At 40.8% G+C, this 23080-nt stretch overlaps 1 protein-coding gene and 1 pseudogene across 4 annotated transcripts in view; one reads left to right on the forward strand and one right to left on the reverse strand.

Annotated features, from left to right (window-relative positions):
* Positions 1-361: 361 nt before the first annotated feature.
* Positions 362-23080, forward strand: part of PDK2 (pyruvate dehydrogenase kinase 2) — a 47327-nt gene continuing 24608 nt past the window's right edge. For 2 of the 4 annotated variants that reach the window (XR_015696444.1, XR_015696443.1), the window contains exons 1-3: positions 362-613; positions 6215-6356; positions 19723-19794. Coding sequence is in view for 2 of the 4 variants with exons in the window: in XM_087713626.1 (XP_087569752.1) it covers positions 493-613; positions 6215-6356; positions 19723-19794 (335 nt within the window). In the remaining 2 variants the exon portion in view is untranslated. The remainder of the gene's footprint in view (positions 614-6214; positions 6357-19722; positions 19795-23080) is intronic. The other 2 variants (XM_087713626.1, XM_087713627.1) reach the window with 1 other exon arrangement.
* Positions 12358-16649, reverse strand: LOC148046008 (uncharacterized; annotated as a pseudogene).

A 23080-nucleotide genomic window follows, 5' to 3' on the forward strand; every position in this document is an offset into this window, starting at 1 on the left:
ATTTTTGTACCATCTCAAAGAAAGAATTGGATTTATAGAGTATATTTCAAAAAAACAAACATGCCTGGGGTGGTTTGAAGAGTGTTCGACTTCAAAGCCAAACCAAACCAAGGCTAAGATGCCGTTTAAAGTCATTAGATCGCCCAGCTGCGGGAACCGAGAAGTTAAACGGTCACATCCCAAAATCCCCGAGACTCTTGCAACCCCCCCCTCTCCCTGCCACGTGGTGGTATTCTCTTCCTATTGGCTGAAAATGTCTTGTTTTTCTGCCGCGATTGGACTGCAGCTGTCGGAATGCGAGGTCTCTGCAGCTGGTTGGCCGAGAGCTGTCGGAGGGGCGGGTCGTCCCGGGGTCTAGGTCTAGCAGCTCTTTCAGAAGTCGGTGGGCTGCTGGAGAGGCTCGGGAGAAGCAGAGGTGCTGCCTGTTGGCTTCCGAATAGGCGCCGCTATCTTTCTCCCGCAAGTGGTTTGCCGGGGCCTGTCGGAGCCGCGATGCGTCTTTTGCGATGCCTGATGAAGGGCCAGTCGGCGCTCGCCGGGGCGCCCAAGTATATCGAGCACTTCAGCAAATTCTCTCCATCGCCGCTCTCCATGAAGCAATTCCTCGACTTCGGTGCGTAGGAGCCGAAAAGTGGGGGGGGGGGGGGCGTAGCCGTTTTCTTGGACCTGTCACCTTCGAATGGGCTGGACTACAAGTCCCATTCTCCCCAACCATGGTACCCTGGGGCCCTGCTGTTGCACATCGATGTTGGGAGGTGGAGTGCAACCATCTCCCCCTTCCCTTCTCTCTCTTTCTCTTGCACACCAGCAGCCTGTTTCATGCTGGTCTGGGACGGTATCCAGGGTTTTTGAAGGGGGCCAAGTTGGGGGAAGGTTGGCTGAAGCCACCAGGCTTCTCTTTACCAGCAATACCCGAAATTCTAACTGAACACCTGCTCCCAAATTCCCTGCACATCTTTTTGCTTTGAGGGGTGATTGGGTGGCTGCTCTGAAACAGCTTGCTTCCTTCTGGAAGGATTTTTACTAGCTATATTGGCTTTTTTATCTTACAGGTCATTGAATTCTGGGGAGTTTTATAATTAAGGTGACCTTCAAACAAAGTTGCTTGTCCTTGCAATCCTGTACATTTTTGTTGTATGCCAAATCCCTCTGAGTTCACTGATGTTATAAAGAAGCTAGTGAAGGGATGTAGCTGTGTTATGTTTTTATTACTGCTGGTGGTTGCTTCTGTACCTGAAGTTAAAATGGGACAATTGAGCTGGAAATTAATTAACCATTTACTTATCAAATTTTCACCAAAAGCAACTCTGGGCAGTGTACAAGGAAATGATCAAGGGGGAACCAATGGCCTCTTTTATTAATTCATGTGGATCAGACATTCTATTCTAATTTTTTGATCAAGATCGAAGTATTATTCATCAAGATTGATCTGAAAGAATCTCTGTGACTTTAAATATTATGTACTTATATCATACTGTTCATATTTTCTCACTGAATAGAGTAGGATGACTGCCAAATATGTATGAACATAAAAATGTGTTGGTGTTGTTGCATTAAATTTAACAGTAGAGCCTGTTCTATGAAATGTGTTACCCTTTGTGGGTGAAATTTTTATACCGATTGGGTAGTTCTGTGGAGAAACAGCAATAGAAATAAGAGATAGCTAATAATGAAAGGAAAGAAGTTTGTTAATATACGTGGAGTTTGATGTGAAGCTTAAATGCTCATAAGCTATTTAGAGTGACAACTTCTGAGATAAATCGTTTCTGGATCAATATTCTTCTGTTGTGTGTTCAGGATTACTAAATGTATGATATGATGACCTTAAACCCCCTCTTTCTCTGGATGAATGTACCAAATGGTTTCTCAATTTCCAGACATGGCATATCTATCTATGACAGGTCTTCTTCAGCTCAGTTTCTTTCTTTCTTTATCCACTGGGGGAAAATTTCCAATGTGCAGTTGGATCACATAGAAAGGTTGCAAACAGAGGGCCCCAGTTTTGCTTCTGGGCATCTCCAGTTAAAATGATGAAAAAATAGATAAGGTAGGAAAAAGAGAACCTGGGACTTCAGTTAGCTTCCAGTACAGGAAATGGTTAGAGAAACTCATAAATTAACAGCCTCCAGAGAACTGCAGGTTCCTCAACCCTGGAGATCATAGGTGTAGTTTTGAGATTTGTAGAAGAATATTTGCAGTGTTTAAATTAATAGGTATCATTGCATAATCTTGAGGAATGAATTTCTATGTAGTAAGTTTATGTGGTTTAAGGAATTGTTGCTTTAAGCTTCATGCTCCTGAATAGTTGATTATAAACTCAATGGTTCTGCTTCTATTACTATAAATGCTTAATACTATAGGAATTAACTAGAGTTTGAAATAACATCAGGAATGGGAAAGTTTGGTTCTCCAAATGTTGCTAAATTACAGCTCTCAGTAACCCCCATTCTTAACTGATTGATCAGAGCAACTGGGAATTTGAGAGAGGTATATAACCCTCCCTCCCCTGAAACATTTCATGTTGCATTCATATTTTATAGCACTTTTTTCCTTCTGTTTTCCCCCACAACCAACCTGGAAGTTAGGTTGGGCTTAGAGATAATAATTGGCTAAAAGTCACCTAGTGCTTGAGGGTGGATTGTAACATTTACACCATATTATACTGTCTGAGAACTCTCTAGATGTGTGAAATTCAGCTTTTAATATTTCCAGCCAGTGTGACCCTTGCTAAGAATATTTCTCAACATTTCCCAAATGTGTCACTATGTATGCTGTCTCTATTCAGAAAGTCTCTATTCAGAAACTAACTCCTCAGTTACTATTGCCAAAACACTGCAATTGTTCATATTAAAATGTAATTAAAATGAATTAAGATCCTCTAGTTCTTGAATGGCAAAAAGTAGGGATTTTAAGATTAAGGAATGAGAGCGTAGAAGATTGAATTTATGAAGGGGAGAAGCAAAGGAAGATTCTGCTCAATAAAATTGTGTCTCAGCTGCCAAGTTGGGCGGAGGGAGTTTTTCAGTGCCCTTTGAAGCATCTGAAGGACAACAAGTGCTGATTGGAGGATCTCAGTGTCAGAGAGATTAAGGCCCTCCTCTAATACTCCACCCCCATACTATGTTCTCTTTGATTTTCCTGCACTGCTCTATGTGAACTGTGGTGAATGTGTTTGATACTTTTCCGTGCAGTGTTGCTAAATAAAGAACTTATGGAATCTGAATGGTGAAATTATGCAACAGGACGTGGAGTGGGTGAACTCTCACCCAATATTCCATTACCTATGTGATCATTTTTTCTAGTTGTCAGTTGCATATCATATGTGGCTTTTAAAGGGATCGGATCTCTTTATTAGAGGGGTCAGATAGAAACTTAGTAGGGACAACTCAGCAGTTGCCTCATATTTGTTTCATTTGCCTATACAATTATAAACCTCTCAACTTATGTTCTGTTGCTGATCATGTCTTTCTGTGTCTAGTAGTCATTCTCTGCTGATATATATGTGCATTTCTGTGCTGGCTCAACGGTGAATAGTCTCTTCAAAACAAGATGAGTTGCTAGATTTGGGGGAGGAACAGGACATTGATGTTATATATATTGACGGCAGCAAGATTATGCACAAAAATGGAAGGATTCCGTGATCCCTACAAAAGATGAATGGCTGCAAAAGTTGATGGAGTTAGCAGGGATGGCCAAATTGACTGTTCTGATTAAAGAAAATAACATAACTTACCCTGTTTCTACTTGAAAACAGCTTTTGGATCTTGTGCTTGAGGTGGGGAAAAAATGAAATGTTGAGTTTTTCAGATTAGATAGGTTTGGTTAGTTTATATTATTATATTTTAAATTGTTTTCTTTATTGTGATGTGTTTTTTCTTATATCTTTTGTAAGCTGCCCGGAGTCCTTCAGGATTGGGTGGCATATAAATATATTTAATAAATAAATAAATAAATAATAAATATAAAAGTAAAAAGTTGAGTTTTGACTCTATTATTTTATTCTACTGCACAAAAAGGAGTCAACACTTTTTCTTTCTTTTTTCCCTTTGTCCTACACTTTGTCCTTCTCTTTTTCCTCACTTGTTTTCATATTATTTTCTTTTATATTTTTGATTAATAAATTTTGAATATTCAAGAAAACAAGATGAGTTGCTTACCTGCTAGCTTGAAAAGTAATTGTGAAGTACTGTGCCTTGTTTTTACAGATCAGCCTTGCCCAAACTTTTAGAAATGTTGGATCTACACCCCATCTTTTCTTCAGCCAGGATGGCCTTGCTGCCTGATGAAGATAGGAGCTGTTGATGCAATAATTAATGAGAGTAGTACTTGCAAAAGCCTGGTTAGTGTACAAAGAAGGCACAGCATTCCCCACAATTCTGACCTCCTTGAAAATAATCTTGTTGGTTGTTTTTTTTTTTTTTTACTTTCTGTGGGATAAACTGGATTATTTCCCCCTGCTTTTGATTTTCTAAAAGCTTAAGACCTTTGTAAAATAAACTGGTTGGGTTTGTTTAGCTTGTAAATTAATCTTGTTTTCATGTTTGAGTCCTTACAGGTGCAAGTGATTAGTTCTTGAATCTGTATGCCTCCTTATCCCTGCTCAGATATTTTTTCTTTTTGGGCAGTCTCGTCCAGAAATGCTGGACTATGAGTTCCATCATTTTAAGGCAATTGGAGAGAAATAGAGCAAGTTTTTGGAAAGATGCCAGCTGGCAGGAAGCTATTCTATACCCTTACAAAAAGGTTGCTTGCATTGAAATTGGAGATTAACCATCCATGTTGTTTTTTCAGTATTTGAATTAGAAGGCTTAAACATATAAACCTCAGACCTGAATAGACTGTGATCTGATTCCACACATTTGTTTGAACAAATAAAAGACATAAAGGAAAACATTGTTTAACATATTGTTTAAAATTGTATAAAAGTTCTTTCATTATTAAAATACTACATTGAGAGCATACCATGATTATTATTACAAATACAATAGTTATTTAAAAATAAAGATAAAATGTAATTCTCTTACATTGGCTGCATACTACAAAAGTGAAAACATATGTCTCTTCTCTTACATACTTGGAAATCTTGAATTATAAAACTGTGAAATGACTTAGCCTAAATATGGCCTTTTCCCATTAGTATTAACTGTGAAACTATGAATACAAGGGTGAAGTAAGGAATAATTTTGAAAACGTCTCATGGATATTCCATCCTTGGAGATGACACAAACCAGATACTAAAAATCTCAGCCATGAAGCTGTTGGTGAAGCATGGAAAATATATGGACTTTGTAGCAGCCATAGAAGGGAAGTGCTTTAGATATAAAACTTGCATTCCTGAAATCCAGTGTAAGAACTAATGTGCTGTAATGATTGATGTGTTGAGGAGAAACAGGATTTGATCCATTCTCTGCCCCAAAATCTCACTTGTGACTTTGCGTGGCACGACATAACCGCGAATGTCAAAAGCGTGCCAACAACACCGCGGCGCTAAAACCGCGATGTCAAAAGCGCACCGACAACAGCGCACCGACAACAGCGCGCCGACAGAAGCGCAATTTAACTTAAGGTTAGGTTTAGGGGTAGGGTTAGGGTTAGGTTTAGGGTTATTTTTAGGGTTATGTTACAGCGCGCTTCTGTCGGCGCGCTGTTGCGCGGTTTTGACGGTGCGGTTTTGTCACCGCGCTTTAGTCACACGCGCTTTAGTCTACCGCGGTTTTGTGGTGGAACCGTGACTTTGGACAAATTAATCAGCCCAAGCTACTCACAATGTTACTATGAAGATAAAATAAATGGAAATCCTCATCTAAGCCTTTAATTCTTGGAGAAAAGTTAAATTATAATCTAATAAATAAAAATAATATTTGAATCTCAGTGTAGTCCCCTTATTTTTTTAAAACTATCTCATCCTCCTCCTGGTAAAGTTACTCTCATAGTTTGTTCATAAATACCAGATACACAAAGATAATGTGAACATACATTTTGTTCTTCAAATGTATTTAAATAGTTGCAACAAATTGTTATCTCAACCCATAATTATTACAGGCGCTAAATTTCAGAAGGCTACTACCTGAATCATTATCATCATATTTCATGCATCACATGGGAAATTACAGTAGTGCATAATACTTTTGAAATCTCAAAAAAGGGACACATTAGCTGAATAATGCAGAATTATTAATGGCTCTGTGTGCCTTTTTGTTTCTTTTTTGCTTAGGATCCAGCAATGCCTGTGAGAAGACCTCCTTCATATTCCTTCGCCAAGAGCTTCCTGTCCGACTGGCCAATATTATGAAAGAAATCAACCTTCTCCCTGACCGTGTACTAAGTACTCCCTCTGTTCAGCTGGTGCAGAGTTGGTGGGTTCCTGCCTTTTTTTCTCATTCTTTTCTTTTTTTAATAGTATTTTAATTATATATTACTGTAATTACAATAGTGAAAATGAATATAAACTAAAAAAAGAAGAAGAAAAAGAAAGAATAGAAGGTGTAGAAAAAAGTGAAATAGAAATACTGCAGAAAAGGAAGAAAACTAAAACTATAGTAAAGAAAAAGGAAAGGAATATATAAAGAATCAGCCTCTCTCCTCACAATAGTTTTCCCACCTTGTTCCTTCAGCTTACAAGGAATTGCAAGTGGCCCCTTTGCATCACACCCAGCCAGAAAAATCCTGTAACTCTGTAAAGCAGGGACAGGTAAAATGATCCTGGTGGACAGATTTTACTCAATGGAGCACAGGTTACCTATTCTTCTATTTTTATTTTTAGGTAATTTTAATTTTGGAAAAAAGATTGAAAACTGGCATTGCCCAGAGGAAAACACCAACTATTAGCATTGACTAAATTTACTGGAATTCTTCTGAGTCTTATGGCTATCTGAAAACTATTTATAGAAAGAGCTTTGTCCAATCTATCATTTCCCTCCCCTCAAAGAAAAGAAGTTGTGTGTGTAAGGAAAGTACAGCAGTGAGCAACGTCCGACATTTTGAGATTAGTTACGGTGACCATGATAGCCATTTTGTGAAATAGCAAATCTCTCTGGGACAGCCCATTTGTGAAAATGATCCTGTGTTTGAAAAATTTCAGAGGAGTCTCCAATCCTCTCTCCCCAAATCTATACTGTGCATAAACTTCCGATGCATAGAGTGATCGTTTTTCTTAAGCAGAATTGCTAAAGAAAAATTATTGGCTGAGTTTAATAAAGATCTCATATGTCAGTGAGCCACCCTTTCATAGATCCTACATAAATCCCCTGGCTGTCTTGGTAAACAATAATAAACAAGAATGGCTGGAAATTTCAATTTCTTAGGAGCACCATGTTTGTGTCTATTGCTCTAGTTGGGGTTATCCAGCATCTTCCACCAATTTCAGCCCCATCCAGGCAACATGCAGTTAACAATGGCTGATGATCAATGCTTAAAAGATACCACCTCCAAACATTGAACAATAGATGCGTCTCTATAGAAAGTTTATAAATAAATAGTGGGAAGAGGATGTTGGAAGCCTTAAATGCCTTTTCTTCCTCTTTCTCTACCCATCCTCTCTCTTCATTTTTTCCTTGGTTTTGCTAAGAGGAACTGTTGTTTTGAATGAATCTCTCTTACTGGAGTTCTACATTAGCAGTGAGGAGGTAAAAGAAATAGGATGTGGCCCTTTAAGATGCCAGCATGACCTTTGGCCTACTTTGGGAAAGTAACATGGGAGAGCTTGTTTGTTTCTCTCTGAATTTCCCTGTTCTTTTTGTCCACATCCCATTGCGGTTGCCAGGGAAACAAGCAGGTGCTGGAGAGAAGTATCAAAAGGCACATAAGGAACTAAGAGCCAAGTTAATTCTTATTTCGCCCGAGTTGCCCTTGATCCCAACTCTGAGCTGGTTTTTGTTTTCCTGTGGGAAAGCTTTGCTTGCTAATCCTTTGCAGCCTGCAGTTGCATGGCAAGACTTCCTCATAGCAGCCATCATCTAAAGGCACGGTGGATCATAATTATTGGCCTTGTAGTCTTGAACACCCAGATGTTTTCCAGTACTGTATAGGTAATCTTTGCATCAAAATCATAGAATGCTTTCAAATACCTCCCTTCAATGGATGAATCACAATACATATTGTTAATGTGGCACAAGAAAAGTCATTAAAGATATATTGAGGACCAGCTACATTATTTAAATTTAATTACATATGAATCAATTGTGCTATTCCACTTCTCATGTGGACTGCACAATAAATAAAAAGAATAACAAGTATTAAGACAAAGGGATACAAGCATATCATGTAAAAAGAAAACAAAAACTTTTTTTACAGGTAGTCCCCGTAAAATTAAATATTTCCAAAATGCAAATATACCAATCCAGTTCTACGCATTTATATAAGTGTCCTCAGGAATCACAGAGTACAAACTGTGCTGAAAGCTAGAAATACAACACAATAGCAACACAAGAGTCAGAAAATCCACACTGAACTTTATTCTCTTCCTGTTAAAGTCAAACAGAGGAAATGGGCTTTTTATATTTTTTCTTTACTAAAGCATTGTGCTTTTGCTGTTTATTTCTGATAAGGAATTAGGATGAAATATTCAGAAAGTCATACAATGTATGGCTTAATTAAAAAAATAAATTTGGAAGAAAATTACAGGTTTTATATTCTGATAATGGAATAGAATTTTATATGTACAGATGTCTTATTATTTAATGAAAAATTAGATTATTCATGAGATATCTATGCCCTTTATACTATAAGAAAATGGAAAGGAAGGAAGGAAATAAATAAATATTTCCCCTTAACACATATGCAGAGCTTCATTAGCCAATAGTCCTGATGAGAAGATTTTAGCAGTTAACTACCTTCAAAATGAGATATGTGTTAAAGTCATAAAAAGCATTCCTTATAAATTAGAAAGGCATAGGTATTTAATGAAGGCAACACTGATCCCTTAAAATTAAAACTGAAACAAATGAACCTTTATCATGGTTTACGCTAATTTTAAAAAGGAAGAAATCTCTTCAACCAGGAACAGTGTGAAAAAAATTATTCTACACTGTAAGAGAAATAAGGCTTGTATAATGGGCTAATCCATTTCAGGAGGAAAATAATATTATTATTTTCAGGAGGAAAATAATATTATAAACTATAGTTTAGCAAAAAAAATTAAATCACCTTAGAATTTTTGGATCTCAGTGTATGCTTATCTTTCCAAAGATAAAAGAAAATAACTGAACTCTACCAATAGAAGAGAATATTTGTAGCTCAAAGTTGAACTATATAAAGTCCTTCGTGTTCTCTTAGCTTGTTTATTTTCTTGCAGATGTTTCATTACCCAACTAGGTAACATCTTCAGTGCTAGGTAACTGAACTGTAGGGTTTAACAAGATATCATAGTTGGATAGATACCTGCTATATATAGAACAGCGGTTCTCAACCTGTGGGTCATGACCCCTTTGGGGATCGAACGACCCTTTCACAAGGGTCGCCTAAGGCCATCCACCTCTACCGGTGTCGCCCATGCTCAGGAGCACGTCCTGAAGCAGCAGGTTCATGAAGAGTGCCGGGTGGTGAAGCAACCTCCTTCCTGCTCTGGGCGCAACCCAGACGCTACCCCGCCCGGTCTCCACGCTAGGAAAAGACCGAGGCGCTGAAGGGGGAGAGAGACAAGTTCTTCTGGGTGGCAGATCAGCCTCGGCTCTGATGGATGTCCAAAGCGAGTGCAGTCAGCGGTGCTGCTTCAGCCCAGCCGCCTGCACAGGGGATCAAAGGCGTCCAGAGAGCAGGAGACCGGCGGGGCAATCAGGCCACCGCTTCAGCTGACGGGACAGGCTCTCGCCCAGGCAGGTGCATGCCGGGATTCAAACCGCCTTAGGCCTAGACGCTGCCTTTGCCAGCCCCGGTCCTGTCCTGCGGGCTAAACTGAGCTCGGAGGATTTTTGGCCCCCCCAGGAAGGGCTGGCAGGAGAGGTTGGAGGGGAGGACAGGCCCCGCCCACCTATTTCTTCCATCCTGAGGAATTCCACTCAGGACAGAAGCACAGTTCGATGTAGCTTAAGCCTCTGTTTAAAATCCCATTTAAAGGGCAACTTCTTAATCTGTGTTAAATCGATTGCTCGCACGAATTAACCAATATGTGATACCATGCCTGATTGTAACAATTCGAAAGAAAGAAAGAAAGAAAGAAAGAAAGAAAGAAAGAAAGAAAGAAAGAAAGAAAGAGAAAGAGTGGGAGGGAGGGAGGAATGGAAAGAAATAAAGAAGAAAATGGAGGGAGGAATGGAAAGAAAGAAAGAAAAAGATGGGAGGAATGGAAAGAAAGGGAAGGAGGGAGGAATGGAAAGAAAGAAAGAAAAAAAACAATGGGGGGAAACGGAATGTAAAAAAAGTAAACTTAATAAAGTGAAACTCATGTAAACCACGAACTGCTGCTGGAGGCAGGCAGGGAAGTCGTTTTATCATGGAAAATCCCAGACTGGCTGATCTTCTCCCAAACCAAGATTGGTAGATTAATCACTATGCTTTAATTATGTTCTGTTTGTAATAATGAAAATACATCCTGCATATCAGATATTTACATTATGATTCATAACAGTAGCAAAATTACAGTTATGAAGTAGCAACAAAAATAATTTTATGGTTGGGGGTCACCACAACATGAGGAACTGTATTAAAGGGTCGTGGCATTGGGAAGGTTGAGAACCACTGAACTAGAAGTTTAAAGTACAGCAATAAAAATTACTTATTTTAGTGTGAGACTAAAGCAATAGATCTGAACTGCGTAACCATGGAACTATCTACTATAAGAAACACGAATAGATTTTGAGGATCAAACATAGGACACATAATAAAGTCCAATACGACAAATACAGTTCAAGGGATTCCCAGATATATTAAGAAAAGTTTAAGGAAACCTCCAGCCTTCTTGTGCAACATATTTCTGTCAGAATTCTCTTAAGTATAGAAGCAGCTACAGACATGACAACTAATACATGCTTTCTTATTATGGAACTCAGGAGAAGAAATTTACAGGGAAAAGTCCAATTCATTCAAACTGGAAAGGAGAGGATTGTGTGCAAACTGCAGACAAAAACAAGCTTCCGGGATGCAAAATGAAAAACCAAATCTAATGTTGCTTTCAAAAGGATTTAAGGAAGGCAAGGCTGATCCCTTGCCTATACTTGAAATTTAAAAATAACAAATGAACCTTTATCTTGGCTTATGCTGATAATTTCAAAAAGGAAGAAATCTCCTCAACCAGGAACAGATTGTGAATAAATTGAGCCTGCACAGTAGGAGAAATAGGGCTTGCATAATGGACTAATCCATTGCAAGAGGAAAATGATATAATACTGAAGCATCTTTCCATTAAAATTCAATCTAGCTTATCCCTGATATATTGATATTCTATCTGCAGAGTTTTAACTGGGATCAACAAATTGGAATATACAGTGCATAGCTTACATCCGCAATGTCTGCTCAAGATTAAAAAGGATTTGCAACAAAATGTAGCTCTATTGTATATATTCCTCTTCCAGTTCCACCAGCTGATCTCCTCTTCTAGGACATTCCATTTTATTTTCCCCCTCTCCTAGTTTTCTTTCTATGTATGTGTGGGTATTTCTAATAAGTATTCAGCATGCAGATAGTATCCACAGAGGTGACAAAACAGTTGCTGGGTTGTTTGTTTGTTTGTTTTGCTCCTGTTTTGGATTTTTACAAATTTGGGTTTCCGCAAACCTGCTGATAAGAACCTCATTTGAGAACATCATGCTGATCTAATCTAGCATTTCATTATTACAGGAACAAGCCAGATGCCTCTGGAAATCTTAACATAGGATGCAGGATAGTGCTACTTTCCTTCTACTTAGGTTCTATAGCAAGTGAGCTTTATATTGTCTCTGATTCTGGATGCAATATGTGACCATGATTTGGATCTATCAAACCTTCTTCAAAATATTTTTTTAATGTCAGTGATTATTTCTGCATTTTTATACCATTTTGATACTTCCCACTTAACATTGTTTGGGCTGCCTGTAAACCAGTGTTTGCATAATTGCAATTGTTGTCATTATATGTGCTCCATAAAATTAAATCCAAGTTAATTATCTCTCGAATTGGAAAGAGCCACCAAAGCTAGAGCAAATAAATAATGTTTAATATTATATATGCATATTTAATTATTTAGAAATACTTGGAGAAATGGAGTCACTGTTAATATGTAAGAAGATAGAGGACTGAATCCTAATCTCATTTTTGCTAAAATATTCTCTCATAGATAAAAAATTGTTTCATTTTGTAAGACTGTATAATTGTCAAATGAACTTTATTTTTTATCTCTTCACAATGTGAAGTCACAGCTGCAAATTCTTCAGCTGGTGTTGGGTTTCATACAGACTTTCTTCCCAAGAACTTAAGATATTGCAATGAATACTGGTAGTTGCAGTATCTATGCACATAGAGTAATGTGGTCTTTTGCAAATGACAGATGGAAATTTTGTCAATATGCAGATTTTCTAAATACCGTCCAAGTATTTTTGCCATGGTATCCAGTGTGCTGATAACTAGAACCACTACGTCTGATTTATGCCATATTTTTCATTATTATTATAATTATTTGGTTAATCATTGGTGAGATTCACAGCCTTTGGGGCTAGCTAGTACCTCAACAGCTTGAGTCCTAACTAAGGACGTAGGAACTGTTAAGGTAATGTCAGAGGATATAAGCTGTTCCAAGCAGAGTGGTTTTTTGTAGAATTAGAATGTTTTAAGTCCGATAAATATAGAATTTCCAAATAGCGAGGTAGCCCTTTAGGTATTGCTCCAAGGGCTCCAATCACAATAGGGACAACACACAATTTCTTTTTCCAGTCACTCAACTTCAATTTGCTAGTCCCTGTACTTGGTGTTTTTTTCTTGCTGTTTATCTTCAATTCGCGCATCACTAGGTATTGCAATGTCAATGAACCTAACTTTTTTCCTTTCAACTATTGTTATATCAGATGTGTTGTGGGCCAAGTGCCTGTCAGTCTGAATTCTGAAATCCCACAAGATCTTGACTTTCTCATTCTCTAGAACTTTCTCAACCTGATGTTCCCAGTGGTTTTTGCTGTATTCAAATCCAAACTTCTGACACAGTTTCCAGTGAATGATTTTAGCAACTCGGTCATGGCATTGTAGGTAGTCAGTTTGTGAAATTTTGCTGCACCCATTGATCAAATGGTTGATTGTCTCATCTTTCTCATTACAGAGGCGGTATTTGCTGTTGGTGGTAACATGTTGAATTTTTGCCTTCATGCCATTTGCGGCTAAGGCTTGTTCTTGAGCTGCCAAAATAACATCACTTTTAGGATGCAAGGCATGATTCATTGTCATAAGCTTCCTTGTTTTTCTGTCCAAATTGTCCAACTCCATCTGGGTCCAGTCAATTATTCCTGCAGAGTATCGAATCACAGGTATAGCCCAGGTATTTATTGCTTTTGTGATGTTTCCTCCACTCAATTTGGACTTTAATATCTTGCGAATTCTTCGAATGTACTTGGCTGAAGTTGATTCATTGACTTTATTATGCATTAAGTCAAAGGCCTCTAAAATCCCCAAGTACTTGTAACCTTCTTCTGGCTTTATTGCCTTTATCATTTCTTCATTCAAAGTCATAGAAGATGATTATTCCATCAGCTTCTATGACCTTGCGTGCTTTGATTGCCATTGTTGCACATTTATCAATTCCAAACTGCATGCCAATGTCTTGGCTCAATTTATTTTTCTGAATTAATGAATTCAGTTCAGCTTTTGTTTTACCAAACAGCTTCAAATCATCCATGTACACCAAATGTGCAATTTTCAATCCTTTCTTTGCAAGTTCATATCCACAGTTCACCTTCTTCAAAATAATTGTCAATAGGGAATAACAACAAGAACAACAACAATAATAATATAATTGCAATACCTGGGGATTCACGAATTGAAGATAAACAGCACGAAAAAAATCACAAAGTACCGGGACTTGCAAATTGAAGTTGAGCGACTGTGGAAAAAGAAATCGTGTGTTGTTCTGATTGTCATTGGAGCCCTTGGAGCAATACCTAAAGGGCTACTCCCCTATTTGAAAATTCTAAATTTACCTGACTTGAACATTCTGACTCTACAAAAAACCACCCTTCTTGGAACAGCTTATATCCTTCGACATTACCTTAACAGTTCCTTGGTTAGAACTCGAGCTGTTGAGCTACCAACCAGCCCCAAAGGCTGTGAATCTCACCAAAGATTAACCAAATAATAATCAACTATTACTATTATTATTAATCACACAGTCAGCCAGATGTTCAGTCTGGGCTTTGGCATTACCAAAGACCTGGTATAGGCAAATGTGGATGTTTGATGGTGTTACATATCATCACAGGATGGAAGTAGTTTCAAGTAAAGCTCCCTTCTATAATTGACAGATGTCAAATTTGTCAATGCCTATGGTGTTCAAGTGGTGTTCTAGTTATTTTGGGACTGCATCCAAGGTACCTATAACTATTAGTACTACCCTTGCTTGCCTTTGCCATAGTTATTCTATTTGTAGGTCTTTATATTTTGTTATCCTCTCCAGTTCTTCTCTTCTATTCTGCTGTCTCCAGGCATTGCCACATCCACTATTCAGACTATTTTGTCTTTCTTATCAGCAACTGTTAAGCCTGAGGTGTTATGTGGCAGGTGCATATCTGTCTGGATTCTGAAGTCCCAGAGCAATTTAACTTCTTCATTTTTTATGACTTTCTCTATTTTATGGTCCCACCAGTACTTGCTTACAGACAAATGATATTTCTTGCAGGTCTTCCAATGCACCATTGTTGCTACTTAGTCATGCCACTGCTTGTAGCCAGTTTGTGCAATCTTCTTGCAGCTTACCAGGTGATTCACTGTTTGTTCAGCTTCTTTGCATAGGTGTCACTTACTGCCTGTTGCTGTCTTCTCAATTCTGGCTTTGTATACATTTGTCCTTAGGGCTTGTACAGCCATAATTAGCCCCTCAGTCTCCCTCTTTAACTTTACTTTTGTTCTTGTTGTTGATGATTTATTATATCCACCAAAGGCTTTGTAGATAGAAGAGATAAGGTGTTGTCCAGAATGTATCTCAAGATAATTAGTCTGCTAAAAGTACACAAAAAAAATCTTAAGAATATCCTATTTTCTTCCTTTCTTCCCATTTTCAGCAATCCTTCTTGCTGTTTTCTACGTTGTTTAATATGGTTCTGCCTTTTTGGGGATTACATACAGTTGCTTTTTGTTTCAGTTTTTATTTTAAGATCTAATTGATGTTTTACTAAGATCTCAGGTAATTACTTTTAAAACAAGAACTTGTATTGAATGATAGTTCTTCAAAGACACGCTCTTTTTAAGCATTTATGCACAAAAAAATGCTATGCCTAAGATGGTTCTCATTGAAACACACATATACATGCTTCATCAAAGTAGAAAGAAAACTGCCTTTTTTGTGCAACTGCTATTTTATATTGCAACTTCCAACTGGATAACTTTTACTTTCCTGATTGACATGAGGGAAATTATACCAAGCATATATGGAAGGCATATTTTACGCACATGCAGATTAATCAACCAGCAGCACATCTACTGATAGTCCTTAATTTATGATACAATCGGGACCAATATTTTCATTGCTAAGCTTGAATTTCATTGTGAATCACATAACATAACATTTTATGACCTTTTTGACCTCCAAGTAGGATGGCATGGTATGAAAAAGGATCTGCACACAAATATTTCAGTACATTGCATCAGGCAGTCCCTGTTATTAATATGGAACAAAATTAAACACGACCAATGTTCCATCTAATTTTTTTTCAGTGTGAGCAGAAAAGTATAGTGTTAGAGCGGCACATTTTCATGCCTGAATATCTGAATTTTTTTCACAGATGTCACCTAAGACAACAATGAAATCAGTATTATTTGAAACTCAAAGTTATGTTTATTCAAGGTACCTGCTTAATTAAAAGTGTTATATAATATCAGTATTACTTAACAATGCTCCTGCTTAGCAACTAAAATGTTGGCTCAGAAACTCTGGCATTTAAAGCACACAAGTCTGAAAGCTGTCAAGTTACAAGACCCTTGCACCCCTAACCTTTTAGAAAAAAACCCCAGGGGTGTTCAAACCTGACAGCTTTAAGACTTGTGGACTTCAGCTCCCAGAATTCCTCCTCCAGTCATGTTGCTCTTTCGCTTTGCCCCGGCTCTGGCTACCTCCGTCCGGACCTGGCAGCTGTGGCATTGTCATCAGCCTGGATCTGCTCCATCTTCGTTTTTTTCACCGGGGGCAGGGCTGCCGCTGAAGATGCCGACGAGCCCCCATCGCCACCAGAATAACTGCTGCGGCCTCCTCTTCCTCCTCCAACAGCATCATCGCATTTGCTGCCCGGCGAAGCTGCCAAAGCTCCCGCTGGCGCCCCCACCGGTAGTGGCGGTGGCGCCGCCCCCTCCGCTCGGAGCCCCTGAGCTGGGCACCGCGTTACCCCTGCCTCCTCCACCGTTGTGCTTTTGAGAAGCCATGAGGCCTTTTTTTCTGCTTCCACCCCCTCCGCCACCTTCCTACTGGCTCCCTGATGGCGCCACCATCGGGTTCTTCCTCGCCACCTCACCTTTGCCAGCGCTCCAGCGCCCTTTTCCCCTCCCATGGTCGGTCCGTACCTGCTGTCCAGCTCCCGCCCCGCAGGAAAAAAAAGGCATCATGGCTCCTCAAAAGCACAGCGGAGGAGGAGGGGGTAGGGGTAACATGGGGCCCAGCTAAGGTACTTTGAGCGGAGGGAGAGGTGCCACTGCCATGGGCAGGGCTGCCAGAGAGAGCTTTGGCAGCTTCACCTCAGCAGCAGCACCTGGCGGCAAATCCGGCAGTGCTGTTGGAGGAAGAGGAGGCAGTAGCAGATATTCTGGTGGTGGCGGGGGCTTTGGAGCTTCACTTCAGCTTCAGCATCAGGTGCAAGCAGCTAGGACTGGCCGCCCACAAAGGACCTCCCTGGGCTTGCTTTGCTGAACATGGGGCGACTGATGGTAGTTTGAGCGGGCGCAGCTGGCACAAACTACCGTCAGTCGCCCCGTGCTCATCAAAACAAGTCCGGGGATGTCCTTTGCGAGCGGCCAGTTCTAGCCGCCTGCAAAGGACCTCCCCGCGCTTGTTTTGCTGAAAACAGGGCGACTGATGGTAGCTTGAGCGGCACAGCCAATGCCTAGGGTGTCCTAGGAGACCGGCCGTGCCGCGTAAGCTCCCGCCACCATCACCAACCCCCTGCGCCCGTGCTAACCCTAAACAGGACAGAAAATCTGAGGCCCCTCAGCTTCCAGAGCCTGTGACATTAGAAATCACTGTGCGGCAGTTGGAAACTACTGCACAGTGTTTTCTTGCCACGTGCGCGGCTGCGCAGCCGTGCACCTTAAAGGGAACATTGAACACGACCACTATACCAAAACAACCATTTGGCTATCTATGATGGAAGCATACATACACCCAAATTTAATTAAAATATAATTATATATAAAGAGTTATTGTACAGACAGAGGGAGATCAAAACTAGATTAGAATTGGCATCACAAGGGCTACGAGTAGAATGGTGGTCCTACTTACTGATACAATCAAGGTTTGCACAGGATAGGAAGAAGGAAGGTATTGCCAAAGATTACACAATATTAGATAAACTTTTGATACAGACAGAAAACAGGCTGATCAAAGTGTTGTATAGATTTTTGTTGGAATATAAGCTAGAGGAGGAAGAAACTATCGTCGCCTGGGTGAAAAATTTCAATTATAATGTGGAATTGGCTAAGTGGGAAAAACTTTGGATACTTAATCAGAAACTAGCAATAGCTACGGCGTATAAAGAAAATCTTTATAAAATGTTCTATAGATGGCATCTCCCCCCAGCACCGCTCTCCAAAATGTTAAAAATCTGGCCCAAAATTGTTGGGAAGTGTAAAAAAACACCAGGCACTTTTTATTATATGTGGTGGACGTGCAATGAGGCAAAAAAAAATATTGGAAAATGATTCAATCATGGTTAGAACAAATGGTGGGAGACCAAATCTTGTTTAAACCAGAACTTTTTATCCTAGGTATAATATCAGAGGGATTTAAGAAAGATACACTTTATCTTGATACCTGCAGATTTCAGTGTCAGGCCTTTAATCTGATATCTGCAATCTGCATCTTTTTTTAAAAAAAAATTATTTTTATTACATAGACAACACACACAACAATAAAAAAACAAAAAAACAAACACACACACACACACACACAAAAACCCATCATCACGTACAGCATGTCGTTTGGTTACAGGTGTTTTAACATTTATCATTCTTATACATTTATTATTTCATATAATATACAGTTTGGGTTGCTTTGTTTACCATCCCTTCCTCCTGTTGTAACACCATCTTATTTTCCCTTTCTTTTCTTCCTCCCTCCCTTCTCTACTTTCTTCCTTCCTCCTCTCCTTTCCCTTCCTTCTTCCTGTACACTTTATCGATACATGTACTAACTGCGGCACACATAACTTATGCACAATATTGGGGGAAAAAATAAACCATTAGAGCTAGATATAATTAGAAAAGTGTTGGCCTGTGTGGAAGCAAATAGGCTCACTCTTGAACTTAAAAATAAAGGGGAATCAGAATATTTTGAAGTCGAACAGATTTTATGACTGGAAGGAACTGTATATATTGTGATTGGACAGAAGGATAGACAATGTATTAAGTAGGTTAATTGTTAATGGTTGAGACTAGCTGTATATAATGTGAATGTATGGTCACTTCGACTTCGTGATACTGCATTGTTTTAAATATAAAAATAATAAAAATATATTTTAAAACATTTTATGACCTTTTTTGCCATGGTTGTAAAGTGAATCACTGCAGTTTTTAAGTGAATCATGTGGTTGCTAAGCAAACTTCCAATGACTTTGTTCATTAGAAGTTAGTTGGGAGGGTCACAGATGGCAATCATATGACCTCAAGATGCTGCAACCATCAAAAATACATGCCAGTTGCCAAACATCTGAATTTTGATCACATAATTCTGCAATGATTATAAGTATGAAGACTGGTAAGCCACTTTTTTCAGTGACATTTTAATTTCAAACAGTCACTAAATGAATAATTGTAAGTCAAGTACTGTCCATATTTAGAAGTAGAAGTATGCCAAAGGTCTTACTTTGGCAAAGATACAAAGGTTGTAGAACTATAGCCTTTTGCTCATGTATTTTACTAAACTATCTTTGGACAAGTGAATCAATGTAATAGTTTTGTTTTAAATGATGCACTGCTTATCTGTTACCGATTATGCCCTAACAGAATCAAAATAAAAAACATGTAGTTCTTGTATAATGAATAAGATTTATTATTTAAATAATAAATAATAATGGTGGCACATTATTGCATGGTAGCAGTGGTTAGAGTGCAGTACTGCAAGTTACTTCTGCTGCCTGCTGGCTGCCTGCTAATTTGGCTGTTCAAATCTCATCAGGCTCAAGGTTGACTCAGCCTTCCATCCTTCCAAGGTGGGTAAAATTAGTTCCCAAACTGTTGAGGACAATATGCTGACTCTGTAAACTGTTTAGAGAAGCTGTAAAGCACTATGAAGTGGTATATAAGTCTAAGTGTTATTGCTATTACTAAGACCTCTCTCTCTCTCTCTCTCTCTCTCTCTCTCTCTCTCTCCCTCCCTCCCTCCTCCTCCTCCTTGCTTCTTCCTTCCATCAGGTATGTGCAGAGTTTGCTGGATATCATGGTATTCCTTGACAAGGATCCAGAGGACCAAAGGACATTAGGACAGTGAGTTTGAATTTAGAGGCCTCGTAAGATGCACGCCAAGGCATCATTAGAATCCTTGGTTTCAATATTGAGCTGAGAGAAACATGTCCAGTCCGGCATGTTCCAGTGTGTTTTATTGGTTTGGTTTATTGGATTTATATGCCGCCCTTCTCCCAAGGACTCAGGGCGGCGTACAACATTAAAAGAACACATATTACAAAAGTTAAAAAAAATTAAATAGAATATCCAAAAAACAAACCCAATTAAGATTAACAATAACGTTTTTTTTAAAAAATTCAATTAAAATTAACAATAATCAATAATTTATTTTGTTTTGTTCAGGCCAGGCTGGCTTGCTGGAAAAGCCAACTTTTTAGGGTGCGTTGGAAGGACCGGAGTCAGGAATTATTTAAATCTCCAGGGCGCTCCCACAGAGAAGGCTGTCCCCCTGGGAGTTGCTAGCCGACACTGTCTGGCCGACGGCACCCTGAATAGGCCAACTCTGTGGGATCGCACTGGACGGTGGGAGGCTACTGGTGGCAGTAGATGGTCTTGTAGGTATCCTGGGCCTAAGCCATGGAGCATTTTAAAGATCATAATTACTACCTTGAATTGCACCCGGAAGACAACCGGCAACCAGTGCAGGCCGCCTAAAAGGGGTGCAACATGGGAGCACCTAAGTGCCCCCATGATACCCCGCACAGCCGCATTCTGGACCAGTTGAAGCCTCCAGGTGCTCTTCAAGAGCAGCCCCATATAGAAAGCATTACAGTAGTCCAGGCGAGAAAGGAAGAGGGCATGAGTGACTGTGCACAGAGCATCCCAATTCAGGAAGGGGCGCAACTGACGTACCAGGCAAACCTGGTAAAAGGCCCCCCTGGTCACGGCCATCAGGTGTTCTTCTAAACTAAGCCGCGTATCCAGGAGGACGCCCAGATTGTGGGTCCTCTCTGAGGGGGCTAAAATTTCTCCCCCTATTATCAAAGATGGAACAAGATGCACAAATCGGGATGACATAAACCACAGCCACTCAGTCTTGGAGGGATTGAGCTTGAGCCTGTTCCTCCCCATCTAGATCCGCACAGCCTCCAGGCATCGGGACATCACGTCGAGGGCATCGTTTGGGTGGTTTGGGGTAGAGATGAAAAGTTGAGTATCATCAGCATATTGATGATACTGTACCCCCAAACCACGGATGATCTCACCCAGTGGTTTCATATATATGTTGAACAGGAGGGGTGAGAGAACCAACCCCTGGGGCACCCCATAAATGACGCGCCTTGGGGTCGATCCCTGCCCTCCAGTCAACACAAACTGCGAACGATCCGACAGGTAGGAGGAGAACCACCGTAAAACGGTGCCCTCCCACTCCCAAACCCCCAAGTCGTCGCAGTAGGATACCATGGTCGATGGTATCAAAAGCCGCTAAGAGGTCTAATAGGACCAGGACAGAGAAGCAGCCCCTGTCCTGGGCCCGCCACAGATCATCGACCAACGCGACCAATGCCGTCTCCATGCTGTGTCTGGGCCTGAAACCCGACTGAAATGGATCCAGGTAGACAGCTTCATCCAGGTATTGGGGAAGCTGATGTGCTACCGCACTCTCGACAACCTTCACTATAAAGCGAAGGTTGGAGACCGGATGATAATTGGCTAAAGAAGCTGGGTCCAGGGAAGGCTTCTTAAGGAGGGGCCCCCCCACCGCCTCCTTCAAGGCGGTGGGCAAGAATCCCTCTCTCAACGAAGCGTTGGTAATCGCCTGGAGCCAGCCTCGTGTCACCTCCCGGGAAGCTGAGACTAACCAAGAGGGACACGGGTCTAGCACACAAGTGGCAGCACTGAGTCTCCCCATAATCCTGTCCATGCCCTCAGGGGTCACAGGGTCAAACTCATCCCAGATAGTCTCCACAGGATTCATCCCCGTTGACTCGCCCAAATCTACCCAGTCAGAGTCCAAGCCTGTCTGGATCTGAGTGATTTTATCCTGCAGATACTGAACAAATTCTTCAGCCCTATCCTGCAAGGGGTCTTTCCCAGTTCCTTGGTTAAGTAAGGAGCAGGTCACCCTAAACAGGGTGGCTGGGCAGTTATCTGCGAACGTGATAAGAGCGGAAAAATGTTGCCGTTTTGCCGCTTTTATTGCCACTAAGTAGGATTTAATATAAATTCTTACTAGTGTTTGATCAGATTCAGACCAACTAGCCCTCCAACCACTCTCTAGGCATCTTTTCCGCCGTTTCATCTCCCGGAGCTCCTCGGTAAACCAGGGAGCTACCCGGGATCGACACCAGGTCAGAGGCCGCAAAGGCACAACATGATCCAAAGCCCCAGTGGCCGCTCTATCCCAGGCTTCCACTAGGGCTTCGGTTGAGTTGTGAGCAAGGGATTCAGGAAAAGTCCCAAGCTCCATCAGGAATCTTTCAGGGTCCATCAGGCGCCTGGGGCGGAACCATCTAGTCGGTTCCACCTCCCTGCGGTGAGGGGTAGCAGTATGGAAGTCAAGCCTGATGAGGAAATGATTCGACCATGACAAGGGTTGGATAGAAATATCCCCTAAATCTAGATCATTATCCACTGCCCAGAGACAAAAATCAGGTCGAGAGTGTGTCCCCCATTATGGGTGGGGTCTTGAATTAACTGAGTTAGGTCCATAGCCGTCATGGAAGCCATGAACTCCCGAGCTGACTCGGATGTCTCGCCAATGGAAGGCAGATTGAAATCCCCCAGGATCATAAGCCTGGGGAAATCAACCGCCAATCCAGCTAACACATCCAGCAGCTCTGGCAGGGCGGATGAAACATAGCAGGAAGACAGGTACATAACAAAAAGGCCTACCTGAACTCCAAGACCCCATTTCACAAAAAGGGCCTCACACCCGCCTATCTGAGGCACATGACCTCCTGAGGTCCGAGTCTTTCCCTAATAACCACTGCCACGCCACCACCCCGCCCCTGCCCTGGGCTCTCGGCTGGTGAAACGCCCGGAAGCCTGGTGGGCATAATTCACTAAGGGGAACACCCCCCTCATGGCCCAACCAGGTCTCCGTAATGCATGCCAGGTCTCCTCTACCCTCTTGTATGAGGTCGTAAATGATGGAAGCCTTATGTACCACAGACCTGGCATTAAGCGACACCAGCCAGAGACCAGGATCCTGTAATCCTGAGCACCCAGGGGTGTCAGAAGGGTGATGAGGGTCGGAACATGCAATCGCTCTTAAACAGCAAACCCGCATTCCCTGAACATAATTTGGCCCTCGGCCCCCACCATATCTGCCTCTCCCATAAACAGTAGAGATGGTGAACCCCCC

This window comes from Thamnophis sirtalis, unplaced genomic scaffold, assembly GCF_051295495.1.
Source record: "Thamnophis sirtalis isolate CommonGarterSnake01/CBP01778 unplaced genomic scaffold, rThaSir2_p1.2 scaffold_4, whole genome shotgun sequence".
Classification (NCBI taxonomy): Eukaryota; Metazoa; Chordata; class Lepidosauria; order Squamata; family Natricidae; genus Thamnophis; species Thamnophis sirtalis.